The sequence below is a fragment of the Pleurodeles waltl genome, chromosome 2_1 (assembly GCF_031143425.1).
Source record: "Pleurodeles waltl isolate 20211129_DDA chromosome 2_1, aPleWal1.hap1.20221129, whole genome shotgun sequence".
In the NCBI taxonomy this organism is placed as follows: domain Eukaryota; kingdom Metazoa; phylum Chordata; class Amphibia; order Caudata; family Salamandridae; genus Pleurodeles; species Pleurodeles waltl.
The window spans coordinates 586,714,268-586,740,668 of NC_090438.1; the positions used below are offsets into that span (position 1 = coordinate 586,714,268).

The 26,401-nt window shown below is 40.7% G+C and overlaps 1 protein-coding gene across 1 annotated transcript in view; it reads left to right on the forward strand.

Moving 5' to 3' along the window:
* BMPER (BMP binding endothelial regulator) overlaps positions 1-26,401 on the forward strand; it is a 387,098-nt gene that overhangs the window by 130,303 nt on the left and 230,394 nt on the right. The window contains exon 4 of the mRNA XM_069215488.1: positions 25,617-25,699. Coding sequence (XP_069071589.1) covers positions 25,617-25,699 — 83 coding nt within the window. The remainder of the gene's footprint in view (positions 1-25,616; positions 25,700-26,401) is intronic.

Genomic DNA, 26,401 nt, shown 5'->3' on the forward strand with positions numbered 1-26,401 from the left:
GTGCTGACCCTCCGGTAGATTGGAACAGAGCAGTCAGGCTTATCATCAGAACCAATGAGTACAGCATTTGCATAATGCTCTCATACAGCAACACAATGAATACACTGCAAAAGAGTCTCTACATAGAGGTATATAGAAATAGATGTATATATTGTACATAACACAATACCAAAACAACATGAACTGATAAATATTTTGCAAGATATGCAGGTCCTTATTAGGAACACTCAGATATCTTGCAGGAACTTCGAAAACAATATAAATCCATAAAAATGTGTGTGAATTACACAATGGTTAAATATAACAGTGAACACACTTGAGTGAATACACTTGTAACTATGTCACTTGAAATAAAGTTAAAACATTAGCAATGCCAGATAAACTTTGCAAAAGATGCATGTTAGAACGCTCCATAAACATTGGGTGCAGAAGCCTCTGCTGATGATCTTGCTCTCCCATGGAGGGAGAAGTAGACTATCTCCCCAAATGGTGATGGGTCCGGAGCCCTTTGTGGCTTCCCAGGTCACATCTTTCTGTCCAGCGAATCCCCACCAGTGGCACTGTGGTTGAGCAGGGGATTAGTGCAGTCATCCTAAGCTTCACTCATGGGCGGTCTTGTTTCTTTCATTCAGAAAGATGTGATCTGGGAAGCCATAAAGGGCTTCGGACTCATCACCATTTGGGGCCAGGCAGGCCAGCAAATAAAGTTCAAATGCAGAGTGGCAGTGTCTGCAGCAGCCCTGCAGGCAGCAGGGCAATACACAAAGCAAGCAGTCCAAAAGGCCATTCCTCCTGGCAGCACAGCAGTCCTCTGGCAAAATGCAGTTTGTAGAGCCAACTGTGTCTGATTTAAAGTCACACACAGTGTGTAAAAACATGAGGTCAGAGCCTCAATACTTATACTCTAAAATGTCTCTGATGAAGGGGTGACTTCAAAGGAAACCTTAGAAGTGTGCAACAATCCCTTTTAGTCCAGCCCTCGCTCCAGATGATCAGTAGAGGGTAAATCAGCCCTATGTGTGAGGGCAGAGCACAACCTATACAAATGTAAAGTGTGAACAACCTTTCCCTCTCCCAGTCCAGGAAGACTATCAATATGCAGGTGAATGCAGGTGTATCCTATGTCATACCCAGCCCTTCCTGTGTTGTAGCTGTCTGGAAAGTGTGCACAAAGTGTAGCTGTCACCCAGGCCAGACGCGGATTGGAGACAGTCTGCAAAGCACACAGACTTATGAGCACAGAGAAATGCCCACTTTCTAGAAGTGGAATTTTTAAAACAGTAATGCGAAATCCAACTTCACAAGTAAGGAGGATTTACCACTTGAAATGGTATAAGGGAATTCCCGATGCTAACCTATGAGAGAAGCACGCCTCACAGCAGCAAATAGACTGTCACTACCAGGACATGCAAAAATAAAAGTATATGTCCTACCTTTTATTTACACAGCACTGTACCCATAGGGCTACCTAGAGCGTACCATAGGGGTTGCCTATGTGTAATAAAAGAGTTTAAGGCTTGATAAGTAGGTTTTAAATGCCAAGTGGCAGTACACTACACACACAGGTACCACAGTGGTTGGCCTGAGACAGGGTTCAAAGGCTACTTCTGTGGGTGGCACAATCAATGCCGCAGTCCCACTAGTAGCATTTAATTTACAGGCCCTGGTTATATGGCATACCATTTTACAAGGGACTTACAAGTAAATCAAATATGCCAAACAGGTGTGAACCAATCATACCTTATTTAGAGGAGAGAGCACATGAATGTTAGCACTGATTAGCAGTGGTAAAGTGCCCAGAATCCTAAAGCCAACACAAAGAAGGTGAGAAAAATGGAGATGGAAGGCAAAAAGTTTTGGGTAACCCTGCAAAAAGGGAAAAGTTCAACATCAAATGTGCAGTTAACATCACATGCACTCTTCCAACTGGTGCTTTTTTCAGGGACTGCATATTGAAGACTACCCTAGAGGTGGTTTCCAAGTTGCACTCTCCAACATAACCTAAGGCAGGAGCTGAGAAGACCCTAAGCTCCCATCTAGGATCAACCACCTGGCAATATCTTTCATTGGCACCCTTGTGCAGTGAAATGGAGAAGCAACTGGGGAGGCTGGTGAGCTGTGGCACTTTTTATAGGGTGTTGCCTAGCCCTTTGATCCACACAGCAAATAAGTATCAATTATGGAGTTCCAGAAGAGATTGTCTTCCAAATAAATGTGTCTATTGCTCAATGAGTGAGACCTGAGTGATGTTTGACAGATATATCTGTGAAGGAGCCTTGAAACAATGCAGGATTAACTTTTAAATTGCTCCGGTATTTGGAATGAGAGGTAATATTTTTAGTAGTTTCAGGCTTGCCCCCAAACCTTTCTCGTATTCAAAGACTGTGGCTTGTGTTCTCCATTCATTGAGTGGCTTGATTTGAATATTTATTGTCTTTGTAGTAGTATTTTGCTCCTCAGTTTAGAATAGTTATTGCAAACTAGTGATCTGTGTTCGCTATGTTCAGTTCAACCACTACCTCTGATTCAGGGTTGTGCTGCTTGGCCTCTTACTTAAGGACGATAAGCAGTGATACTTTGGACCAATAGGATCAATCCTATATTTGCATCAGGTTTTGGACTTTTTGGAATATCTAAAAAATACGTAGTTCTAGGCCTGTGTGATTTCAGAAAATGAGAAATGTAAAAATTTGCATATTTCTACACACGTATATCTAGAACAAAGGTCCTATTGCAACTAAATTGTTTATTGATATTCTAGCAGTGTCTTCATTGAATTTCTGAGGGTGGCCTTGTCTCCATCCTCCTCACTTCAGTGTCTGGATCTAAGCCCCCCAGCCATCGGAGTGCTGGCAATACACTCCCAATATCTTTGAGGCTGTCCTCATCCTCCATCTTGTGTCAGGGGCATACAAAGTGGAGCCCACTCCTTTTAGTGCTTCACACTACTACACGCGTGGAGTCCTGCTGCTACACATGCACTCCATAGGCATATGAGATGTAAGCACAAGGTTCTCATAACAGCCGAACTTTGCACAAGAGGGGCATGTAGTATGCACTTTCACTGACACAGATAAAAATGTCTAATCAACTACTTGAGGGCATAGTGTACTGCCACCACTACTTTGTGCATTAAGCCCAGCACTGGGACAGTGATCCTGTGTGCACTACAGGGGAGAGCTGAATGTACCTCTTCTGGTTGCAAGGCAGTTCCTGAACCTTGCATTGTGAATGAAGGTCCTGGGCCTCTGTGCCCATGCTGGATTGACACCAATATACTCAAAGTAGCACTATATCACGTGCAAATAATATTGTTTTCTTTCTACTGTTTCTCTGTAGAGTTTTACATCTTCAGATTGCATGCTAACCAAAAAATACTCCTCCGCTTAATTCTACAGCCCTGCATGAAAGCTTAACCTCGGCGTCATGCTTCTATTTATTCTCTTTTCTTTCTTTAGTTCTTTGTTGTTGTTTTTTCAAAAGCATTACCTCACATTTCCCAAGTTAATGCTATTAACCTGAGAAGACTGCATAGGCAGAGATTAATGCAGGCAGGTGTGATAGGAAAGCAGAGGAAGCTGACAATCTCAAGAAGATATCACCAGTGGAAAATTATGCCTTAAGTCCGTAAGTGGAGATAGATATGCCTTCGATCTCTGTATACTGACATATGGCTATCACTACTGGCGCAAGTGCCAGAGAAGCAATAAAGAGAGTTGGTACCACAATTTCTTTCCCTTTAGGATCAGAAAGGGCCAGGAGAAGTGCCCACTACAGGAAACCACTTCAGTGAGATGTGTTTATAACCGTATGGTCCTGCTCAGAATACCTGGGACAAAACCCATGGATGGCAAGAATCAGGACAGGTACTGCCACCATTCCACCCTATCAAAAGCCTTCTCAGCATCCAGTGATACAATCAGTTTCACATCTATATAATTCTGTTCCTGTCAGAGGACATGCATCAGCTTTCAAAGGTATGCAGCTGAAAAAACTAATACGGAATGAAGCCCACCTGGTTGGAGTGTATTAGGGATGGTAAGAGGCCCTGCAATCGATTTGCTAGCCCTTTTGGCTAGAATCTTAAGATCAGTATTATTCAGTGACAGAGTCAAGCTGCTGTTTTCAACTACACATCAATTCTAGCCTTTTAGCCACAGTAAGTAGGGAAGATCCTTCATGTATAGAATTAAACATCTTGCACAGCAGGAGGCTATATGATTGTTTGCTTATCTTGTAAAATTCTGTAGGGTAACCATCTATCCCCAGGGGTTTAGGGATGGGGAGGCTGTTAATAACCTGATGTACTTCACCCTCCATGATATCCTTTGCAAGTTTGCTTGATCCCTCTGATGATAATTTAGGAAGCAAGATAGCGGAGAAGTGCTCCTCATCATGTGGCGTATTGGCACCATCAGCACTAGAGAGTGTTTTATAAAAATAACTTGAAGGCCTGAATGATATCTGCAGGATTGGTTACTGTCTCACCAGAGGCATTTGTGATGGCAGGGATCATACATGGGGCTTCCCGTTGACCCAGTTGATAGGCTTTAAGACATCAGGCTCCCTCCCAAACCCCTTCACACCATCATAGTGTGTCTGCTTCTGGCTAAAGAGATATGTTTCCACCTGGGAGGTGAATAGTTAGAATTCTGATTTCTTCCTCAATAAGTCTTTCAGTATGCGTCTGGAATGTGTTATATTGTAGCGAGCTGTAAGATGGGCAACTTGTGATTCTGAAGTCTGTCACCTAGAGAGTGCCTTCCTGTTTTCAAAACTTGAGTCTCGTATCAGTTCAACTCTCATAACCTCCTTACCTGGTAACCACAGCACCTTGGAGAAGCAACTGAATGTTGGAACTCCTCCATACATTCGCACCTGCAGACTTCTGAAGCAAGACTGTCTCATTCATTTGAATGTGTCTTATGGGACAGTGTGGGTTTTTAGGTTGATGGCACCATACTACAGTACAAGACATGGGAGACATCTGTGTTTTGGCCAACCTACTTACAGATTGCTGATTGAAATCATTTGGTGAACTTTGTATACAACCTAGATACTCATTGTACAGTGCAGGGGAAGCTTGAGGCCTTCCAGACATTTTCATGTCTTTCTCCCCCCCACCAGTTAACAGCAGCACTGAGTTGCTATTTACTTGACTGAGCATTAACATTCAGAAAGATGTTAAACAACAACAATGTTAAACAGAAAAACATTTGTTTACATACTTACTGAAGTAAAGGAAAAGAAGCACAGAAGGTGTCCTTTACCACATATATTTGGGAACACCTTCTTTTTTAATTACATCATGCAACAAAAATGTACAAATGTGCCAAAGTCACTTAAAAATTCAAAAACGTGCATTTCTTTAACTTGTAGATGAGTTTCACCTTAGTATTATATTACGGCATAGAGTGGCATTAATTAAACGTGTTAGATTCAAACCTGAACTTAGAACCATTCATGCCCTCCTCCCATCTCTGACAATAATTTCATTAGAGAACCGAGAGGCATGTCAGTTATCATAACCACCCTCTGTGTGGCATATCTCAACCCTTCAGTGGCCCGCCCATCTCTATCAAATAATGGCAATTAAGGGGACATAAAGGGCATGGCTTGCCCATCATTAAATCAAATCAAATTATTGTTGGGTTACAGCTTTGTCTTCCATTCATATATTAGTATTTAGTTTCATTTAAGTTCTTTCTATAGAAAAATAGAACCGGCAAATATGTTCAAACACTGATTGCCCAAAAGCACACAATTTGGCACAATGGTAGGGTGGGATTAATATAAACTATGTTTTGTGGTTTCATAGTTTCCATTTTGCTTAATACACAACAACTGGGGTGTGAGTGGTTGCGAAAGTGAGGTTCAGGGATTACTCTCACCAACAAAATGCCTCTGTGTTGTGAAACCTGCCCACTCCTTTACAAAGCTCACAACCAGCATATTTTGGCATAATCACAAAGCTAGTATTAAATGTCAAGTCCCTCAGTCCCATGCTAGCATATTAGCAAAGTTGTAAAGTGAGGATTAAATGTCACGTTTCCTAGTGCCATGGCTATAACTTTCCCACTGTACCATGTCTAGTGGTGGAGGTTGGGTGTTTGTGTTTGCCCACCACAGTCAATTACACACCTTGTTAAGGATTCTTTTTCAGTTTCAGATTCAACATAATACAATGTTGACAAATTGTTGTCTTTAAAATAGAAAAGGGGCTTAATTTAGGAGGCCGTTTGGAATGAAATTCTCACAATAACTCCACAAATCATAGTCCACACCATGTCCATGCGTTATTCCCGAGTGCCCATCTTACATCCTCCATCTCCCGACCCACAAGAAAGGCATCAGCATGGCTCTCAATCACACCACAGAGCATAATTTTAGGCCTCCAGGAAAAGATTTGTGAGTACCCATGGTAAATTTGATTTACACCAGGGGGATGTGAAATTATGTGGCATCATCTTAGTTTTTTGATGCAAGGATGCATTTCACGCTTAACAAATAGCACGAAAAAGACAATTGCTGTGAGCAACCGGTGTTCACATTTTAGTTGTTACTGTGCTCCTGCGCTATGAATTTGCATAACGTTTTCTTTCATGCAGTTTTGAAATTACACTGGCGTAATTTATATTTCACCCAAGTATAACTTACACCCCACCCACCCATCAGTGTAAATACATCCAACTGATGAATTGTGTTTAATTCAGAGTAGGGGGGGGGGGCTTTTTAATCCTTCCCTTCTCTCATCAGAAATATCTTTATTTTAGGGGACAATGTGAAGGTTGGGCGTCTGGTCTCTTTGACACCATAGTTAATACAAGGTTTTCTGTCCATTCATCTATCCAATAGTGATGGATCTCAGAATAAAATGGGAGAATAAACTTGAGTTGCAGTTTGACAATGAGATATTGCCTGAGGTTCTGCTATACTACTATAGGCAAGATGTAACATTAGCTAATTTAAAGTTATACATGAATGACACTTGTTCCCACATTCAGTGCATCTGGCTGTCATGCAACCAGATTCAAATAGCTGGAGATGTGGACAGATGGCCTGCAAGAGTTTACACATCTTATGGTCATACTTTAGACTCTCAAGGAATTAGGTGTAGATATGGGGTTTCATGAAAGCCTGTAGGGAACTATCTTTCACACCGTGGCATGTCAAATATCCAAGGGGGTGACACTACACTCAATGGTTCACCACTGCAAGCACAGTTGCAAAGTTGTGTATACTGAGTCTTTGGAAAACCCCTCTAATACCAACCCACTCCCACTGGTTCAAATAAATGGTGATAATGGCAGATGTTCTGATGCATCACAACTTTGCATGAACCCACTGCTGTAGCATTTTCGTTGTTCACAGGAATCAATGCTCTTTGAGGCCAATAAATCTATGGACCGCGTGAGGTACACCCATTAGCACAATTTCAAGACAACCCAATTAAATTATGCACCATGACCTATGTGGCCACGCAGGGAAAACTCCAGCCAAAAATAAAGTTAAGGAGTTTATTACAAACTCAAGCTCAAAGTCATGTGGACAGTTCACAAAATCAAGTTATAAAGATACATAATCACCAGGGGTTGCCCAAGGTGATGAAATAAGTTCAGATACATTAATATCAATAAAAGTAAACATTCAAGAAGAACCATTCATAGCATCAAAAGAAATATCTGTGATACACGTGATACATACATTAAGCTGTGCTCATAGTTAGCAATCATCAGTTAGTTCAATTTAGAGGAGTCATTATTTTAACTGGGTACAGTGAAAAGCCTACCATGACCGAATTAAGGGTTAGCATGTGTGGGTCAAAACACATGCAGGCAAAAGCACAAAAAGGCCACAAATATTTTGAAAAAAGAAAATCTCGAGCAAAAAGGATACTAACTAAAGTGGACAAAAGATAGGTAAAAAGAGAAAGCGTCAGCATATCAGAAGCTCGATCAAGAGCTTTCTGAAAAGGATTTGGAAGGATTCTCTAAGTCTCAAAGGGGCATCTCCATAGTGCAAAGTAGGGAGGAAGAGACCTCTCCAAAGGGCTAGACATACAGGGACAAAGACTCAGCTTCTCATCACCAGGAATCTGAAAGAATCTCTGACCAAAGTCCAACTGATCAACAATATATTAAAGTTCTTAGAGCAATTTGATTCACTCAGGAAAGCAGTCTACATTACATTAAAGGGGCATCATCCAATAGTAATTGATCACACAACTCTAGGTTGCAACATTTGCTTCCAATCTCAGGTCTGCTCATGGGAACATCTTCTATCTTTGAGAACAATACAGTTAATTAATATGTTTTAATGGTCACACTTTTCATAAACAAACTATGAATTCAACATTAATAATGCTTCAATAATATGCATGTCACATTCATTTTTAAATTAATAAAAACTCTGTTAATACATTTCATTAGTTATGATAGGGAAGTAGGCTTTTTTCCACACATTTTTTATTCCTTAGTCATTAGAAATTCTGTATTGTTTCTATACATTCTATTAGTCTAAGGCCTAAATTGTAACATTATAGCATTTCAATCTTACAAATGTTTGTAACAGTGTAAATGAATGTGCATTAATAAAATGTGTCAGTGCAGTTTCTACATTTAAAACCATTAGTACTTTCAATTAAATTAAAGTATAAACTGTCACATTTTGATGACTCTTGTGCCATGAGGGAAGACACTAAAACGTAGACTACATCACCACAATTAGCCATCTTATTCTGCATCTCCATACGACCCTAGGATGTATCCCTGAATTCTAAAATATACCTGATAGTAGCTCATGGAATGTTGCTAGACCAAGTCCCCATCATATATGTGTGCATTAACCCCATCCCCTACCCATCTCCGCACTCATAATCTTGCCCTCTCTTGACCTAATCTAGGTATATTGTTTGCCATTCTTCTAGACCACAATGTAATAAGACTTTTCCTTTCTCTATTTTTCTCTAAAGTACTATACAGAGGAACATAAGTTCATGCTACTCTTGTTAATTTCTCATTTTTGATTGATGTTACACTGCTGTTGAACTACATTGTTTTATATTGTATTATGGGGCACACTATTATCAGGGTGGAGCCTAGGGGCAGTCTACAAGCCCCAAGGAGGAGAAGGCGGGTGAGTGTCATTGCGCCATTCCAGCACATAATGGAGAAGGCTTTGGTGGTTATATGTCATTATATTAAAATATTGTATGACAGAAAAATCATGCTCGAAATATTGTTTATAAAGTATTGTTTCTTTGGTTGTAGATTTTATATTATTAACTTCAATGGACAGATATTCTTGTAAAAGATATGTGGGACAGGCTATTTTTGTTTGATGATATTTTGAATATAATTATTTAGTAACATCGAAGATGAGGAAGGTAGCTGAGGCAAAGGAAGTATAAGAATGGTGTAAGACTAATTCAGTTACAGTTCAAACAATTACATTTTTCTTCCTTTGTTGAATTGGGGCAAGTATTTGAAATGCCTCAGATCACCCGGCACTGGGTTCCAGGGTGAGGGAGCTGCTCTATAGACATACTCTAGGGCGGCTCTGCAGTATTTAATTATTTTAGATGCCATACTAAGCTTATCGACACTTCTTAAATTCATTTCAATATCAATTTTGAGAGGGGCTCAAAGGTACTCCAGGCGTTGACAGTTTATAGCCTTATAAGTGATTAAAGGCCAGTCTGAAAGTCATACAAGATCAATGACATGATGCAAAATTATGGGTCACCCTAAAAAATTTAAAGAGGAACTACACAAGGAGATACACGTAGTCCTTGGTCTGAGCAGTGCGTCCTCATCAGGGGGTGCATCTAATGTCACATCCATGTCTTCTACATCATAAAGCGTGTTTTTTGTTTTACGCAAATGACTGGACCTGGTGCACTGAGACAATTCGGGGACTTACTGCAATGGAACAATCTAGTGATTATGTCAAAACAACTTGTAAATAGTTGCTCGCATTTATAAGCTAATGTGGTAGTTTTAAACTGTTTGCAGAACACCTGAGCAGGTTAGTGAGGGTTCGCCTTTTTTACTTGTGACTTACCGGTCTTATGACATGCTAAACATCAGCAATCATTACCCATAAGCTCAAGGACACACGTAAGTGAGGGAAACAAATTGTACAACGTCCAGTTATCTCGTTAGCTGCCTTTCGATAAGGACTTCGGTAAAGATTGAAAGGCAAGGTGTTTGAAACAGAAACATTCCAGGAAGGCGATAAAAAAGTGAAGGTCAGTGATTCGTCTCAGACGTGAAGGAGCAGCTCCGCATGAGCCCTGGAAACGTTGAGCCACCATAAAAGACCCATTGTCACATTCTCTGCATCGTGTTGGCTTTGCAAAAAGGCCTAACACTTTGATAATCTTCCTCATAACCACTTTAAACCCATAGCACACATAGGAGCTTCTGAAGAAATAGCTTGAGATGCCATTCCAAACACTTAAAACCTCTTACCATGCTATGACACTTTGCTGCTGTGCTTTTAGCATAATATTGAAAGCCTTTGTTGTGCAAAGTGCGTAGTTACATTCAATAGGTAGACGTTGCGGTCTTTGGCTTGTCCCACAACATATTTCCGAATGCCACTTGTTAAAAGCAATGCACTTAATTTCACTGAAAGTCAAATGAAAAGTAGCTCAGAAACATTCGTTTTCTGTGATTTGTTTTCACTACTTTTCTAAGAAACCCTGTTGTTATAATTGCCATGGGACCAAATTGCATGAAGGATATGCACAGCACTTTGCAGTTCCTGTGCCAAGTGAGGGGAAATTGGCCAACGTCTTGATCTACCCTATTAAAAATGTAATGTGCTACCACAGGGGTACGGACAAAATAAGAAAAGTCAATTGAAATATTCCTGCCTGGGCAAGAGAGCAAGATGAATTAATTGGTCATTTCCACTTGTCAGCTTTCCACTTTTCGGAAAATAAGAAGAAACCTGATGCACATTTGTGACGGAAGGGAATGTGCACACATAAAGAAACAGATTATGAATGCTGGGGCAGCCAGATTTTGGTCAGGAAATAGCTGCAATAGTTCTGCGTGGCAGGACCTGTAGTACACATGAACCACAGTGCCAAATATCAACAATATTTACAGACTTCGATCTTATCTCCCCCCCCCCCTTATCGTTTGTGTGAAGCTTATTTTATAACTCTTTATATCATCCTTCCTAATCGTTATTGTAGTTTATGTTGTATTCACTTCATAACGACTACATGAAGAAAATATAAACACATTTAATTCCTGCCACAACACCTCATTATAATTTCATAGTTTAAAGGGCTATTACATTTAATTGAAGATCATGCAGGCAATTATCTGATAGCTAAGACAACAGTTTCATAATGCACATATGTAGAAGTCAAATTCCTAATTAGATCCAACGTAATAGAATACAAGTGTTACATTCACAAATTCTCTGAGAAATCTAACTACTAGACTCTGTAAAGATTCAATTCCTAGCATTCAGTTTTCTGGAGAACCTTGTAAAAAAGAAGCCATTATGCCCGGTCTCAGATTAATGTAATTTACAGAAACAAAAGCTGTTTTAGTTACAGCTGTTGAAGCAAATCATGAGTAAGGAACTTGTATTTGGCCAAGTGAAAACTGAAAAAAGTACATTATACTCTTTTAAATTCATTCAGTTACTCTTTTAAAAATGTCAACAACAAAAATTCAGACTTCCTTAATTCCTCACTTCCAAGTGGTTGTATCAGGAACACCGCCCTACCATGAACGTCAATTCACCAAAAGGTAGGGGAAGTGACAGCACACGCCATTTGACCTTACATTTGCTCCCAGCCATATACACACACAACCACACATACCCAAAGCCTTTTTTACTTACCTCAACTGCTAGGAATGGTCATCTTTCAGCTAACTGTACTCCATTTTTATTGCACTAAAAGTGAATAATATGTTATTATTTACTATCAGCGTAATGCTGCTCCTGTGTTTCTGGTACTGATATTGCCAACTTTAAGGCCAGCGGTCGCAAATGCAGTGCCAGGGGTCGCACGGGGCAACCAGGGGTCGCAGCTGCGACTCCTGGCGACCCCAATATAACGCAAAAACAACAAGTGATGGACGGAATGCTGAACATTGTCAAACATTCACCCCCAGTCACAGATCTGGGTTTAATCCATTGTTTTTTTGCTGCCCATGCCATTCCAGTTTGGACCCAGCCATATGCAAATCAGTCTTGACCCTGTTCCCCATGGGAACAGTCCAGCCCGAACTGCTAGGCCAGGTCTTCCCTGGACTGGAAACAAGCATCCTGGGACCGGTTTCGGGGTTTCACCCCTCATCAGCCAGGCTAGCTTGAATCCAGTGGCATGGGAAGCAAGGGACCCACGTCTGGGCATACCCTTCCCACTTAGGGCGACAAATGCAAAAACAACAAGTGATGGACGGAATGCTGAACATTGTCAAACATTCACCCCCAGTCACAGATCTGGGTTTAATCCATAGTTTTTTTGCTGCCCATGCCATTCCAGTTTGGACCCAGCCATATGCAAATCAGTCTTGACCCTGTTCCCCATGGGAACAGTCCAGCCCGAACTGCTAGGCCAGGTCTTCCCTGGACTGGAAACAAGCATCCTGGGACCGGTTTCGGGGTTTCACCCCTCATCAGCCAGGCTAGCTTGAATCCAGTGGCATGGGAAGCAAGGGACCCACGTCTGGGCAGAATGCTGAACATTGTCAAACATTCACCCCCAGTCACAGATCTGGGTTTAATCCATCGTTTTTTTGCTGCCCATGCCATTCCAGTTTGGACCCAGCCATATGCAAATCAGTCTTGACCCTGTTCCCCATGGGAACAGTCCAGCCCGAACTGCTAGGCCAGGTCTTCCGTGGACTGGAAACAAGCATCCTGGGACCGGTTTCGGGGTTTCACCCTTCATCAGCCAGGCTAGCTTGAATCCAGTGGCATGGGAAGCAAGGGACCCACGTCTGGGCATACCCTTCCCACTTAGGGCGACAAATGCAAAAACAACAAGTGATGGACGGAATGCTGAACATTGTCAAACATTCACCCCCAGTCACAGATCTGGGTTTAATCCATAGTTTTTTTGCTGCCCATGCCATTCCAGTTTGGACCCAGCCATATGCAAATCAGTCTTGACCCTGTTCCCCATGGGAACAGTCCAGCCCGAACTGCTAGGCCAGGTCTTCCCTGGACTGGAAACAAGCATCCTGGGACCGGTTTCGGGGTTTCACCCCTCATCAGCCAGGCTAGCTTGAATCCAGTGGCATGGGAAGTAAGGGACCCACGTCTGGGCATACCCTTCCCACTTAGGGCGACAAATGCAAAAACAACAAGTGATGGACGGAATGCTGAACATTATCAAACATTCACCCCCAGTCACAGATCTGGGTTTAATCCATCGTTTTTTTGCTGCCCATGCCATTCCAGTTTGGACCCAGCCATATGCAAATCAGTCTTGACCCTGTTCCCCATGGGAACAGTCCAGCCCGAACTGCTAGGCCAGGTCTTCCGTGGACTGGAAACAAGCATCCTGGGACCGGTTTCGGGGTTTCACCCCTCATCAGCCAGGCTAGCTTGAATCCAGTGGCATGGGAAGCAAGGGACCCACGTCTGGGCATACCCTTCCCACTTAGGGCGACAAATGCAAAAACAACAAGTGATGGACGGAATGCTGAACATTGTCAAACATTCACCCCCAGTCACAGATCTGGGTTTAATCCATCGTTTTTTTGCTGCCCATGCCATTCCAGTTTGGACCCAGCCATATGCAAATCAGTCTTGACCCTGTTCCCCATGGGAACAGTCCAGCCCGAACTGCTAGGCCAGGTCTTCCCTGGACTGGAAACAAGCATCCTGGGACCGGTTTCGGGGTTTCACCCCTCATCAGCCAGGCTAGCTTGAATCCAGTGGCATGGGAAGCAAGGGATATAAAGTTCATGCTTCCGACCAGGAAACACAAAACCGGTCTTGTTCAGTTTTGTAAATAATGGAATTTGTTGAGGTCTTTGGCCCTTTGTGTTTGTAACCCGTCAGTTTTGTTGCTTGTCCTTGGTCACTTTAGCCCTGTTTGTACCTGTCCCACAAGGTATGTGCTATTTATTATACTTGCTAGGAGTTTTTAGAATATATTGGGTGTGATTAATAGCATATATTTAGAGTTTTGGGAGTTACATGCGGATTTTGGTGGTTACCAGATTAAAACCTGCATGTTGTGATGAATGCTATATCTTTCCCCCAGTTCACCTATGGTAGGGTTGGCTTGCCAACATTTAACCAGGAGTGTGAACATTTATTGCCCTCCATAATTAGTGGCTAATTCTACACAATTCAGAATTCCAACCTCTGAATTAGCAGGGGTTTGAGCAGTGGTTAGAAAGCTCGGCAAACTCATAACCAGGGCATCGGTTGGGTGTGCCCATATTTATATGCTGATTCAAAAGGTACTCATGTTTAAGTGATACATTTGGTATGTGAGTTAGAAAGGCATAGATTTAGATATGTGACGATCCCTTACGTAAATAATGCTTATGCATGCGTTTATAACTGCTGTTCCATGCAAGTGAAATATGCTCATTTTTACAAGGTGTCTTTGTAATGCTATGTTATATTCACGTATATCTCATCGAAAACCTTCCAGAGTAAACTCACAATTTGTACTTGTGGAGCTTTTTATTCGTCTCTTCTGGAGTCAGGCTGTTAACGGTACAGGTGGAGCTTGAGTTTTTTTCTGAAATTCAGCAAGCTCCCTTTTTCACACAGCTCCTCAGTCATGGTTGCAGGTACCTATTTCTCACGTGGCCAGTGCATGAACTTAAAGGGGATCCAGCTGGATCCTGGATTTGGCAGCTATTACTGACCCAGATCTGAGATCCGGGTTGGACACTGTGAAATATAGTGAAATTGTCCTAGTGTAATTTGCCAAGAGGTGCATCAAAAGCAGTAACCCACCTACCTATCTACATTAAATTCAAATCTGTAAATCTTGTTACACAATGTGCTGTGCAACAGGCACCTTAACCCTCCATGCTACTTTTTGAGTCACAACACAGATCTCTCCAGGAACCGTATGAGCTGCCATAGCTATTTACCTTTATTATTATGTGATGAACATTTCTGGCTACACAAAGTTTGCTGCAGAAGGTGTTTTAACCTCATAAGGTATTTTAAAATTCAGCCTCTTTGTGACCAATCATGTAAGGCAGATCAGATCTTATGTCACATTTCTCGTTGTTACTAATTTCTTTGTGGCAGGGTTTTTAAAACATGAATGTATAAGTTGCCTGTCAGACTCTGCTTTCTATGACTGCATCCCTCGTGACCCCATCCCATTTCCACTGCCACAACTTGACCCCCAATTTAGTGGGATTTCCAGCACTGCAGATGACAGCCAAATTATCACCCTGTGGAGAGCTTAAGAAGGCAGAGTAATTGTAGAAAGACGGCACTGTTGTTGCGGATATTGGATCATTCTTAGGTTGATAATTTAATAATGTATATATAATAATCTTGATTTATTGCAGGAGTTCATGTGCATTTCTTTGTAGTTGAGAGTGAAGATTTTGAAGCTAGTTTGTGTTTGAACTAAGTGCATTTGTCTTGGGTGGGATTGCTGTAAAACATTATGCTTTGACGATCCTGGGATAGATGTTTTGAATTTCTTTTAGATTAAGAAGAACTTGTCAATTTAGTAGCAACTCACAGTAGTGTTGTTTATGTCACACTATTACAGTGGTGATTGTGGCAATTTAGTTTTGTAACAGGATCGGTTAGATGCATAGTGACGGAATTTCATGGGAAATTATCCAGCAGGACACAAGTGGGCCAGTCCAATGTATATATACAGCCATCTGCTGAATATATCTCTGAGATCAATAAAGCGAAATTGCTCAAGCAGTTTGTGACCTTATGTGTTCATGATAAGGGTCCATATGCTGAGTTGTCCACAAAAGTGCACCAGTGAAGGGTAGATTTCAGGCTTATTGAAGGGTATTTGAAAGTTACATGGAAACAAGTAAACACAGTGAGCAGCACAAACGTTTTTGGTGATATGGATTGGTGCAGGACGTTCTACATTTATTACTGTGGTCTGTCCAATGGACGCTAAGACCTTCAGCCTAAAATGTTTTTTGTTTTTAGATGAGCTAGAAATCACTGAAGGATATGGTTAACATTAGGGCTTCTAAGCGTATAATTTCCTTTGTATTTCCAAAACCACAAAATGCTTCAGATCAACTCAGAGATTTCATTGAAATGTGCATGAAGTAGACGTGCACGTGTAGATTCAGAGGGGCAAACACAGAACATGGGTAACCTTTGGGTGGTCTGGGAGGTGTGGCCTAAGGGCCAAAAGTTCCAGGTTTGAAACAAGGGAGACTAGGCCCAGATTCAGAGTTCGGCGGACAGGCTACTGTGTCACAAACGTGAGGGATATCCTGTCTGCTGGATTACAAGTGTATCATATCCAATGGCAGTTGGAATAGGCAGGTGGGATATCCCTCAAGTTTGTGACAGAGTGAAACATCTGCCGAACTTTAAAACAGACCCTCAATCTCCCTGTGCCTAAACAAAATTGTACCTTGAGTATTGCACTCTGATTCCTTTAGGAGTTCCTGCTATTTAAAATCGATGTAAACATGATATCTCTTCTTTATGATGAGCAAGAGGTATTTTTACATCTCTTCTTTCAAGTCCTAATTCCAAATCATGAAATACTTAGGATTAAGTATGGAGGCTGCATCTATATTTTTTATATATTTCTTTATTTTTACAGAGACTCACGGGTGTAATACATTTTCAGCAAGCCTCTAATCCTTGCACACTTTAGAAATGCCAGTATACCGTGTAACTGAAAGGAAAGGACTAATGAAATAAAAATGTATGAATGTAAACATGGCAGTAGAAATGCCATTAGTTCTGTCATGGAAGATTTATCTATTGTGTTGAGTTTAGATGATAATTAACCATCATGACAGTATCAGGAATGTTAGCCAAGAGTTCCACACAGTAAAAGAGTAGCTATATGCACATTATTTCTTCCCTTGGAAACATTGAAAAATTATTTTGCGTATTTTCAATGTGGGCTTACAACTCACAGTTGCCATCTAAAGTATACTCATTTGAATGCTCACCTTTGCAGAATGGAGGGGGTGGTAGGGTTACCTATAAAACGAAACATGATCAAAGTTACTCACTTATTACTAATGATCGATTACATGAGTTGACAAGTGTAAGCAGAATGGTGGAAAATGTGGTTTGCTTACGCTTACTCCTCTTAGTTTTTTCCCAATCTCCCTCTTATTTGCTTTAAAAAATTTGTGAAATTACATCCAGGGGAGTTATTTTGTACTAACAGGGAGTGCTAGTATAGACAGGCAAGGGCAAAAAGTAGGTAATGATAGAAAAAGGATATACGAGTCTATCCCCAGCTGTCCAGATATAGCCTACTGACTTCCTGTGCATCTGCCTAATTCTTCATCTATCATATCTGGTGGAGTGCTTGGAAAGCAGATTATTCAAGTTTTGTTCAGTAACCTGTGTCCCACCTTCAGAATCAACAATTTAAAGCATCTATTCCAAGTAGCACTTTGGACAAGCTAAGATGATATGCCCAACAAACACAAAGGCTATTTAAAATAAACAGGTCCCACAATGAACTTAAACAAAGTTGGATGGGCCGAGTAAGATTCAAATCGCTTGAAAATTAGTCTAATTTGGCTGATTATTTTAAACAATACCTAGTGGCTCAGAGCACACTAGGGTGAAAGCACATTTTCTCCTAATTCTTATTCCTAATACACAGCCTGTTCCTTTACAACTGGCCAGGAACTAGATGGTACAGAGAAAGCCAGCACAGCCGATTTTCCTGTAGCATTGAGTACATATCACACACAGATTGGACCCCTAGGGCTCTTTCTGGACACAGGTACGAGCCAACAAGTTAATAGGGTGAGCCAAGTCAGACCCAAGCCAAGGTCTGACTTGGTTCTTAGCGTCCATGAATGAGCTGAGTCCTAAAAATGTTTGCCATGTAAATCATACAACAAACATCATATAAGATATGATAAAGTCTCTTCAAAATTATAAAAACCTGTACGTCTTTAACATGTGGAGCTTTGACATTAATATGTCATATTAAAGCACTGCACTGGGAAGTACTTATTACAAGCAACAGTTTTTAAACATGAACATAAAACCATTCCTGCACCTACCCCCACCTTGGAGATAGTGCCATTAGTGAATTAAGAGGCAAGACAATTGTCATGTGAACCCTCTATGTGGTCCAGTTTATTATAGACAGTGCAGCAGGATAGTCTATTAAATCAATTAAATCAAACAAATAGGTGTTTTTTACAGGTGGCATTCTGTACTCACATATTTGAAGGTGCTTTCATAAGTGATAATGAAGGAAAAAGTAAAATTCAATATTTGTCTAAGAGCACACTATTTAGTTAAGCGGGGAAGCCTCAATTATTCCTAGTTTTCATGTTTTTACTTTGTATAAATCAGCCATTTAACAGGCATATATTTCTTTCCTTTTCACTTCAAATGTTAATCCTTTGTTATTATATTTCTGTGCATAAGAGCAAGGGTGGCAGACTAAAACCACATGAAGGCTTGGCTTGTTATGGCTTCGGGGTTCCAACGGGACCTCCAGCTGAGACAGACCTAGGCTTCTAGCTCGAGCTTGGCTCGAGCTTTCAGTGGCTTGCCCATCTCTAAATACAGGCTCTGGTGATAGAAAGAAAAACCGTGAGGAACCTGTATCTACAAGGCACACAATCTTCACACTGAAGACCACAGTGCTTTTGGTCCTCTTGGCATGAAGGCATTAACATCTGCAGAGCTTTTCTTAAGAGTGAACAACTGTACGCTTATAAATATGCGTACCGTCTTGGGGCCTAAGGACAGGGAGATCTCACACATCTTAGAGCAACTCCATTTCTGTGCTTCATTTACTTCTGCTAACCATATGAACAGATGATATATCACCTAGTAAACCAAACAGGAGCTGGTTAATAACTTTCATAAGTCCAGATGTGCTTCCAATGCTGAGGGATTTTCCGCTTGGTCACTTTTTTGTATTATGAACCTTGCAAAAATAAATGTATGATAGACATAATGTGCTATATATCAGACACCTCCCACTAAATTCCTCATTGGTGCATAATAATAGAAAGAACTATCAGTCTTATCAACAGGATTCAGCATTCAGTTTATCAATCTCAGAAATATAAAACACGGAGTGAACCTTGGCAAGATTGAGCCTTGTGAATTGACATTTCAGCCAATGCCTTTGCAACCTGAACCTTGCAAGGACTCTACTCTCAAAAGCAACCTGAGGAACCTTTCAGAAGTGTGCATGCAGGAGAAATTAGACAGCACGTGGGGCAGCGTTGCAGTCTGCGTAGCATACCTCAGCTTCTGGACCAGTCTACATAGGAGGCTTGGACCAAAAAGCAGCCAGCCCGGTATTGAAGAGACGACGTGTCAACTGACACTCTCTCAGTGTGTACGGAGGTCCACCCAGCCTTTAGGAGGGAAGTCTTAAGCCCCCCTGCTCCTTCCTTCGTAGAGGTCCATGGGCCATGTCTTGAAACCGGTTCATGGGGCTCTGCTGGAAAAACAAGCGGCAAGGCTCTGGTTTGATTGACTCTATGACATTAAGCCCTTTGCTTGGTGTTATAGTGGTCTAAAGACCCCTACCCTGCTTGATATGGTTCAGGAGACGGTCCCTACTGAGGGACTATCCTTTCACATCTAGAGTACTCCTCAGTCCTGCCAACCTTCCCAGGTGCATGCGAAATTAGCTACTCCAGTTTCGTTTTTTTCACTGCATTTTGTGACTTGTAGCTATGTTTATCAAGTCCCAGAAGGCAAACAATAAAGACTTTAAAACCTGGACTGGAGTAGCTTGCCATACATGAACCTGGGAAACGTAGCAGCTGTGCTACCTGGGTGGGCGCAGCATTAAGTTCGCCTCCTGAATGCACTACATTGTACACCTTTCTGGTGGGTTCTCGTAGTGATGCCTCTTCTTGCACTAGAACATTCACTAGCACAACAGTGGCCTTTGTCATTTGCCTCAGGAGCACCATTTTCTCCTGTCTGTTTCATGTAAACAGTGAGAGACTTCAGTACATCACAAATATGTTATGCTTTTCGTTTTTTTTTACAGCTGTGTATCGAAATATTTTTCGCTCTCATAAAATATCATACATGCATTATTTAAATCGAATGTTTTTATTGTTGCATTTAATTTTAAGAGTGAGTTGAAACGGATGTATCTTTTGCTGTTAGATTGGTTGTTTTCCCCACAAGGCGACAATTCCATTCAGCATTTTCTATTGTTATCCACTTAGTTTGGCAATATGTTATTACTTTCAGGTGGAGTTTGCTGGAAGAAGAGAAAAGGGCCATTTGTTTGGGGAAATGGACATTTAGCAAAACACCTTAATTTGCACGAGCGATTTTTTTATCAGTGTGTGATGATTTCATCAGTTTTAGGAGAAATATTTATAATGTATAAAACACTCCGTAAACACTCAATATGACATCACTCATGACATCCCATTAAAAAAAAAAACAAATGTTGTCAAAACCGCGAAATTTCATTTCTTTTAACATTTTGGAATATAATAACCAAAAGGCCTTAAGGGCTCTTTAAATTGAAACATATCTATAATCTTGCAATTAGCATTTTAGCATGACGAAGAAAGGTCAAGTTTTTGAGTCTCATCGACTACTGCATTGACTGCCAATCATGCATAGAGTACAATTTAGACCTTATGTGTTATCATCTGGGTCTTCTGTAAAATACGACCACGTTTCTTGCAAAATCATCTGATAGCACTATGCCCTGCGTAAAACTCATTCATACAGGAATCAATGTTCATCTTCAGGTTCCTTGTTTCAGTCACACCTGGCGTGGTGGTCGGGCTTTCAAGAATCAAGGAGCTTCCCTCTGGAAATGTTTTCAATTACACTTGCAGCATAAAAATTACATTTTGTTAAAGATCTTACAACGTACCACTTGGGCTGATTTGAGGACCCATCTTAATATAAGACTGACAGGATTGAAATTTAATCAATGGTATTTTAACAATAGAAAGCATGGGTTCATGTTTGCTGATCAATACCTCATCAATGAAGCAATCAGCCACATCATACTGTCAGTTGTAATGATATTTTATATAAATCATAGATTACTTACCAGTCAGAAAATGTGTCCAAAAAACATTCAAACGTGGTTTAATGTTACCATTTTGCCCACTGGCTATAATATCCACTGGGCATTCAGTACTACAATGGGACTGGAAAGAGGGAGTGGCCCATGTCTCATATCACATCAGACATGTTGCTTGACAGTGCTTAGTGCCTTCGCCTATACCATATGCTGATTTTCTCTGCCCTCAGAGCCCATTAATCACCAGCTCTTGCTTTCGGTTGTGACCTAAGCCCAATGTTCTTCGGCCAGAGGATGTATGTGCTCACTACCCTCGACACCGAAGCCTGCTGAGTATGGCCCTAGACAAACCCAGGAGGTGATAGACAAAGTCTGCTGTTGTCTGCCACAGCCCATTTGCACTCCCTCTGCCCCAAGGCCGTCTTTTAACAGTCCTTGGCCATGCCTAATGGACTAGCAGGAAGTGATGGCCACTGGCCCTTAACCCAAGCCCACTCCATATGGTCTCAAATTCTCCACGTCATGGCCTTTATCTGTGCCCGCAAGGTCTTCTGGTCACATGTCTTGGCCTGTGGTTATGATCCAGGCCCATTCATCCATGACCAGGTGTAGCTTAGCAAGGCTTTCATTTTTGCTCTGAGACCTCTGCATGTGGGATGCTGACTTTGGCCATGCCCTTGATCCACTTCCACTCTCCCCAGAGCTTCATGGCAAATCCAGCTACTGTTTCCAGGATGCTTTGTATGCAGGACATAGTCTTTGTAATGTTCAAGGGCATCGCTTCATGGCCCAAAACCCACTTGGCATATTTGGCCTTCAGCTACAACTGCAACACCGGAGTCTGCTTGTTAAAACCTTCAGCCTTAGCCGTGGGGCACAGTATGCAGAGTATATTCAGACCTGCACACATCCTGTGACCCTAAACCAAAAGGCCATGCACCACAGAATGTAGGTACGGTGTGTATCATACCTCATGCTCTGGATCTACACCCACTGCCACCCTGGCCCAGCAAATCAAACTGGTTGTTTGTTAGCAAACTCTGGATCCACGGCATGGTATTTCATCTCACTTGGTGCCCTGTCCTGTTGTCTTCTGAAGTAATGTGCACGAAAACAAAACAGAAAGGGAACATGCATTTAAACCATTATTTAAGGCACATTCCCCAGAATGGGACATACTTATAGATGCTAATAAATATCTAAGAAATAGGAAACTGAACCTAGAAACCTTAAAAGCTAGGCTGCACATTGGAAACAATCTTGTATGTATGTAGATGGTATTTCCATAGCACAAACTTAACCAAAGGCAGCTTCAGATCTGTTTATTATCACTGGTACATCCAACCAGCTGGTGTGGGTGGAAGCATCGACTGCAAGATGTCAAACTTCACACTGAGAAACTAATGATTTCAGAACAGGGTCCATTCATCTATCATACAAACATCCGTTGGCTATCTTACAAAAAAGAATAGTGTAATTTGGTATTTATCGGATTAGATTACATTGATTAATTTGAATATTGCTTCAATCACTCTCAACATCACAACTGATACTCACTTTAGTAGAGTGAATTATACAGTGAAAGCTTATCCTGTTGTCACGTCTAAGATTGAAAGGTTTGACAAAAAAATCTAAATTAATTAGTTTTTGCTATATAATTTGAAAATTAGAATGGAGTTTATCTACATCCCTCATGTTCGACTCATGCACAAATGCATATCTTGAGTTAGTAGCTACTTATCTTACATGTCCATCTATGAAAGCCCCCATAAAGTTCTAACAACAACTTTGGCACACAAAATAAATTATGACAAGCATCTAGGATGTTATGATTTGTTAAGTGCCACGGTTAGTAAAAGTTTATCAGTTGACATCATCAGAAGACTACTGGTCTCGATGTTATTCTCTGTTTCTTTGGAAAAACAAAAAAATGCATAATTCAACTCAGAGAATCTACAGTATCGAATTGGATTACAACATTCGTTTTTGTTCCGATTATTGTAGTGTTTTTTTTTTTTTTTAAATCAGTTTACTTTCGCAAATAATTTTTCATTTTCTTTTTATTTCCAGTTTCAATCTGTGTCTTTGGGCACAAATATTTTTTAATTCCCCCAGAATAGTTCCTTGAAATTGTTACATTTGGCAGAGGGTGCTAGTAAATTTGAAACGTTGGCACCTATAATTACCCCTTATTCTTTAACGAGTGGTAAAGGAAGTAAAAAAAATATTGGTTACCCTGACACCATTTGATTTTAATGTGTGCTTGTCTTCTACCCAATAAGGTAGGAGATTACATTTTAAAAGCTACACACATAGATCCTCATTACGATGTCCACTGAAATTCCGAAGGGGCTGTTGTCAGCCCCTTTGGGATTATGAGATCCGTGGGAACACCATTTTCCTTGAATCCTCCAGTTGAAATGCAAGGGGAGAAATGAGGAATCACTAGAGGTATCAGGGTTGGAAGAATCCTAAGCAATTCCTCTTTTCTCAGAGAAGCCACAGAAATCACCCCAAAACACTCACCAGCTCCAACCCTAATTTGAGCTATCGATTCCACTGGAACAGATACCTTCAGGGAGAGGAGTTTTCATCCCGAACTCCCGGGACGCAGAATGAGGCCCTCAAATAGAAGTGTGCAGTGATGCGCTGATAAGTGATGAAGGAATGCAATGCACTTCCAGCGCCATCTGCATGCATAGCAATGAGCGAATGCCACTGCGTCCTCCTAATATGAATTTTCTCAGTACTGTTTTTTATTTCTCCTCAAACTTTTTGTGAAAATGAGGATCTATTATCGGTACAGGGATTATTTTCATTCCTTTCCTGATATTTATCCTTATTGTAAAGGACAATTAAAATGTTGCTGCTTTGTAAATGTCCACTAAGCTGCAGCGGATCTGTGGGTGATATGCTTGGAAAGATTTGTGAATTTCTACATGGTGCTTCTGCAATTTCTGGTCATTGAAATCCAGTCATACTTCTGCATTATTAAACCGCATTCACTCTTCCACAGTCACAGCTCAGGTGGCAGGGGCTTCTTTCTGGATACATGTCAAGTCAGTAGTTTTGACCTGAAGAATTGAAGCATTTAATTATGGAGCGATTGAGGAATGCATTATTTCCATCTTGTAGGTAAAAGTAAACAATAAATATTTCGACTTTATAGTGACTCAACATTATAGGAACATAGAAAACACACGTGTAATATCTGCGTATAAAACTATCGCCAAAGATGTCATTATCCTCTTAACTTCATTTAAACAAATTCCATAAAAAATGCCACTGAGTAGCATAATTAGTCCATGATTCGTCGAGAACTGCAATAGTTTCTCCTACATTCCATGGTGGGGCACATGAACATAGGGTAAATATAGGTCCACAAGACAAAAATGTAAAGGATCTGATCATGATGCACTGCCAAGTTTGCAGTAAGAGTGTATGCCACGGCAAAGTGGTGGCCATATTTAAATCCAGTTTTGGCATCCAGAGAATGTTCGTATCATGTCAATCTAGAAGCAGAGGTTCTTCAATTTTTTCTGGTACTAGAACTGTTCTGTTATCTAGGCACATTTATTGTAACTTTGTACATCCTCATTATTAATGTTTTCAAACACCACCTGTATCATAATCATATATCACGGAAGCTGGTTGACACAAACCAGTTTAAGTCGCAGATCTCCAGTATCAGTATGTGCTTTTCGTTCTACATGCTTTGACTGATCAAAATGGACACCTACTCCTTTGCGAATCAGTTATCACCTCAACCTAATAGTTAGTGACAGATCAATGGTTCACAACCAGAATTACGGGTTCGAACAATTTATATATACCAGCCCAACTTGCAATTTGAAAGGAAAGTCTATTGCACACCCCTTCTAAATTAAGATTCGGTATGAATGGCATGATCTATTTTGTGAGTTAGAAAACGTTTTATGACTCACAAAAAGATTTTGGTACACATGAATAAGTGATTTAGCAGTCACAAAGTTTGTAATTTACTGAACCGCTGGTTTGCCAGCACTAAGATGCTTAGTGCATCTGGCCCCTAGAAAATAAAGACAATATTCTTTTAGAAATGCTTTTGCAAAATAAATAGCTGATTGGTTAATAATCACACCTTCACCATTCACAAGAAAAGCAATGATAGTCTTCTGTATACCTTCAGCTCTTCTCATAACCAAACACAACATGATAATTTTCATGGAATATTACAGTAATTGAAACGCCTTACTCTACACTCTTAATAGTATTTCAGATTTTGAAAGACATGTTACATTCTATTTATTTTAACTGACTAAATACGCTTCTTGTAGAGCATCGTAATATTCACTGTGGTGCACAACAGTTATATAAAACTTTTACGTAAAAAAAAATGTTGGCCTGCGTCTCAGAACTATTGTAATTAAGGCATTTATTACAGGTTGCAGCATTGACGGAAATGTCTACAACAGCTCCATGAAATGGCCGATCCAATCCAACCCATGCACGCACCGTCGCTGTCAGGTAAGGGTACATGTTTTCAATTTTTCCATACTGAGGATGGATAAGGTAACTTAAATGATGTTGAGTTACACTGGCATTCTAGTGACATTCGGACCTATGTACAAACTGCATTTTGTAGAACAGAAGGTGGTTTTACAGTAGTATTACACATGTTCTGTGAAATGCTACTCATAATCTTGCAGACAGAGAACTCCGTCTCAACAGTCTTTTCTTTGTGGAGATGTAGACCATGGAGGTAAAGATCTCCGCAAACCCAGGTATATGTTTCAGTAGTTAATGCTATCTATCATGTTTGTCTATGTGTATATCTATATAAGCGTATCATACAGAGTTACGCCTAGGTGTAGAAGATAATATGCATGTGAGTAAACACACAGGTGAATGTTTATTTTTGTGTATAGGCCCCACTGACTTTTAATTGCAATGTGTTTTTTCGGTCTGGCTTGACATCTTAGTATTCTGATAAATGTATTTTTACCATGACTTTGAACTATACATATCATCCAGGGGAGCATATCTCTCCCACCTGATGCTATGGCTATCTGGTGTTCATTCTCCCTCTTATGAAGTGCTTCCATTTGAATACCCAAGGGATTTTTTAAAACATATCAGAAGTACAGAAATACCCTACCTATAAAGGGGCTGATTTAAGAAAAGCCACTTCCCTTGCATCCCTTAGCACCCCCCTACCACCACAATGTG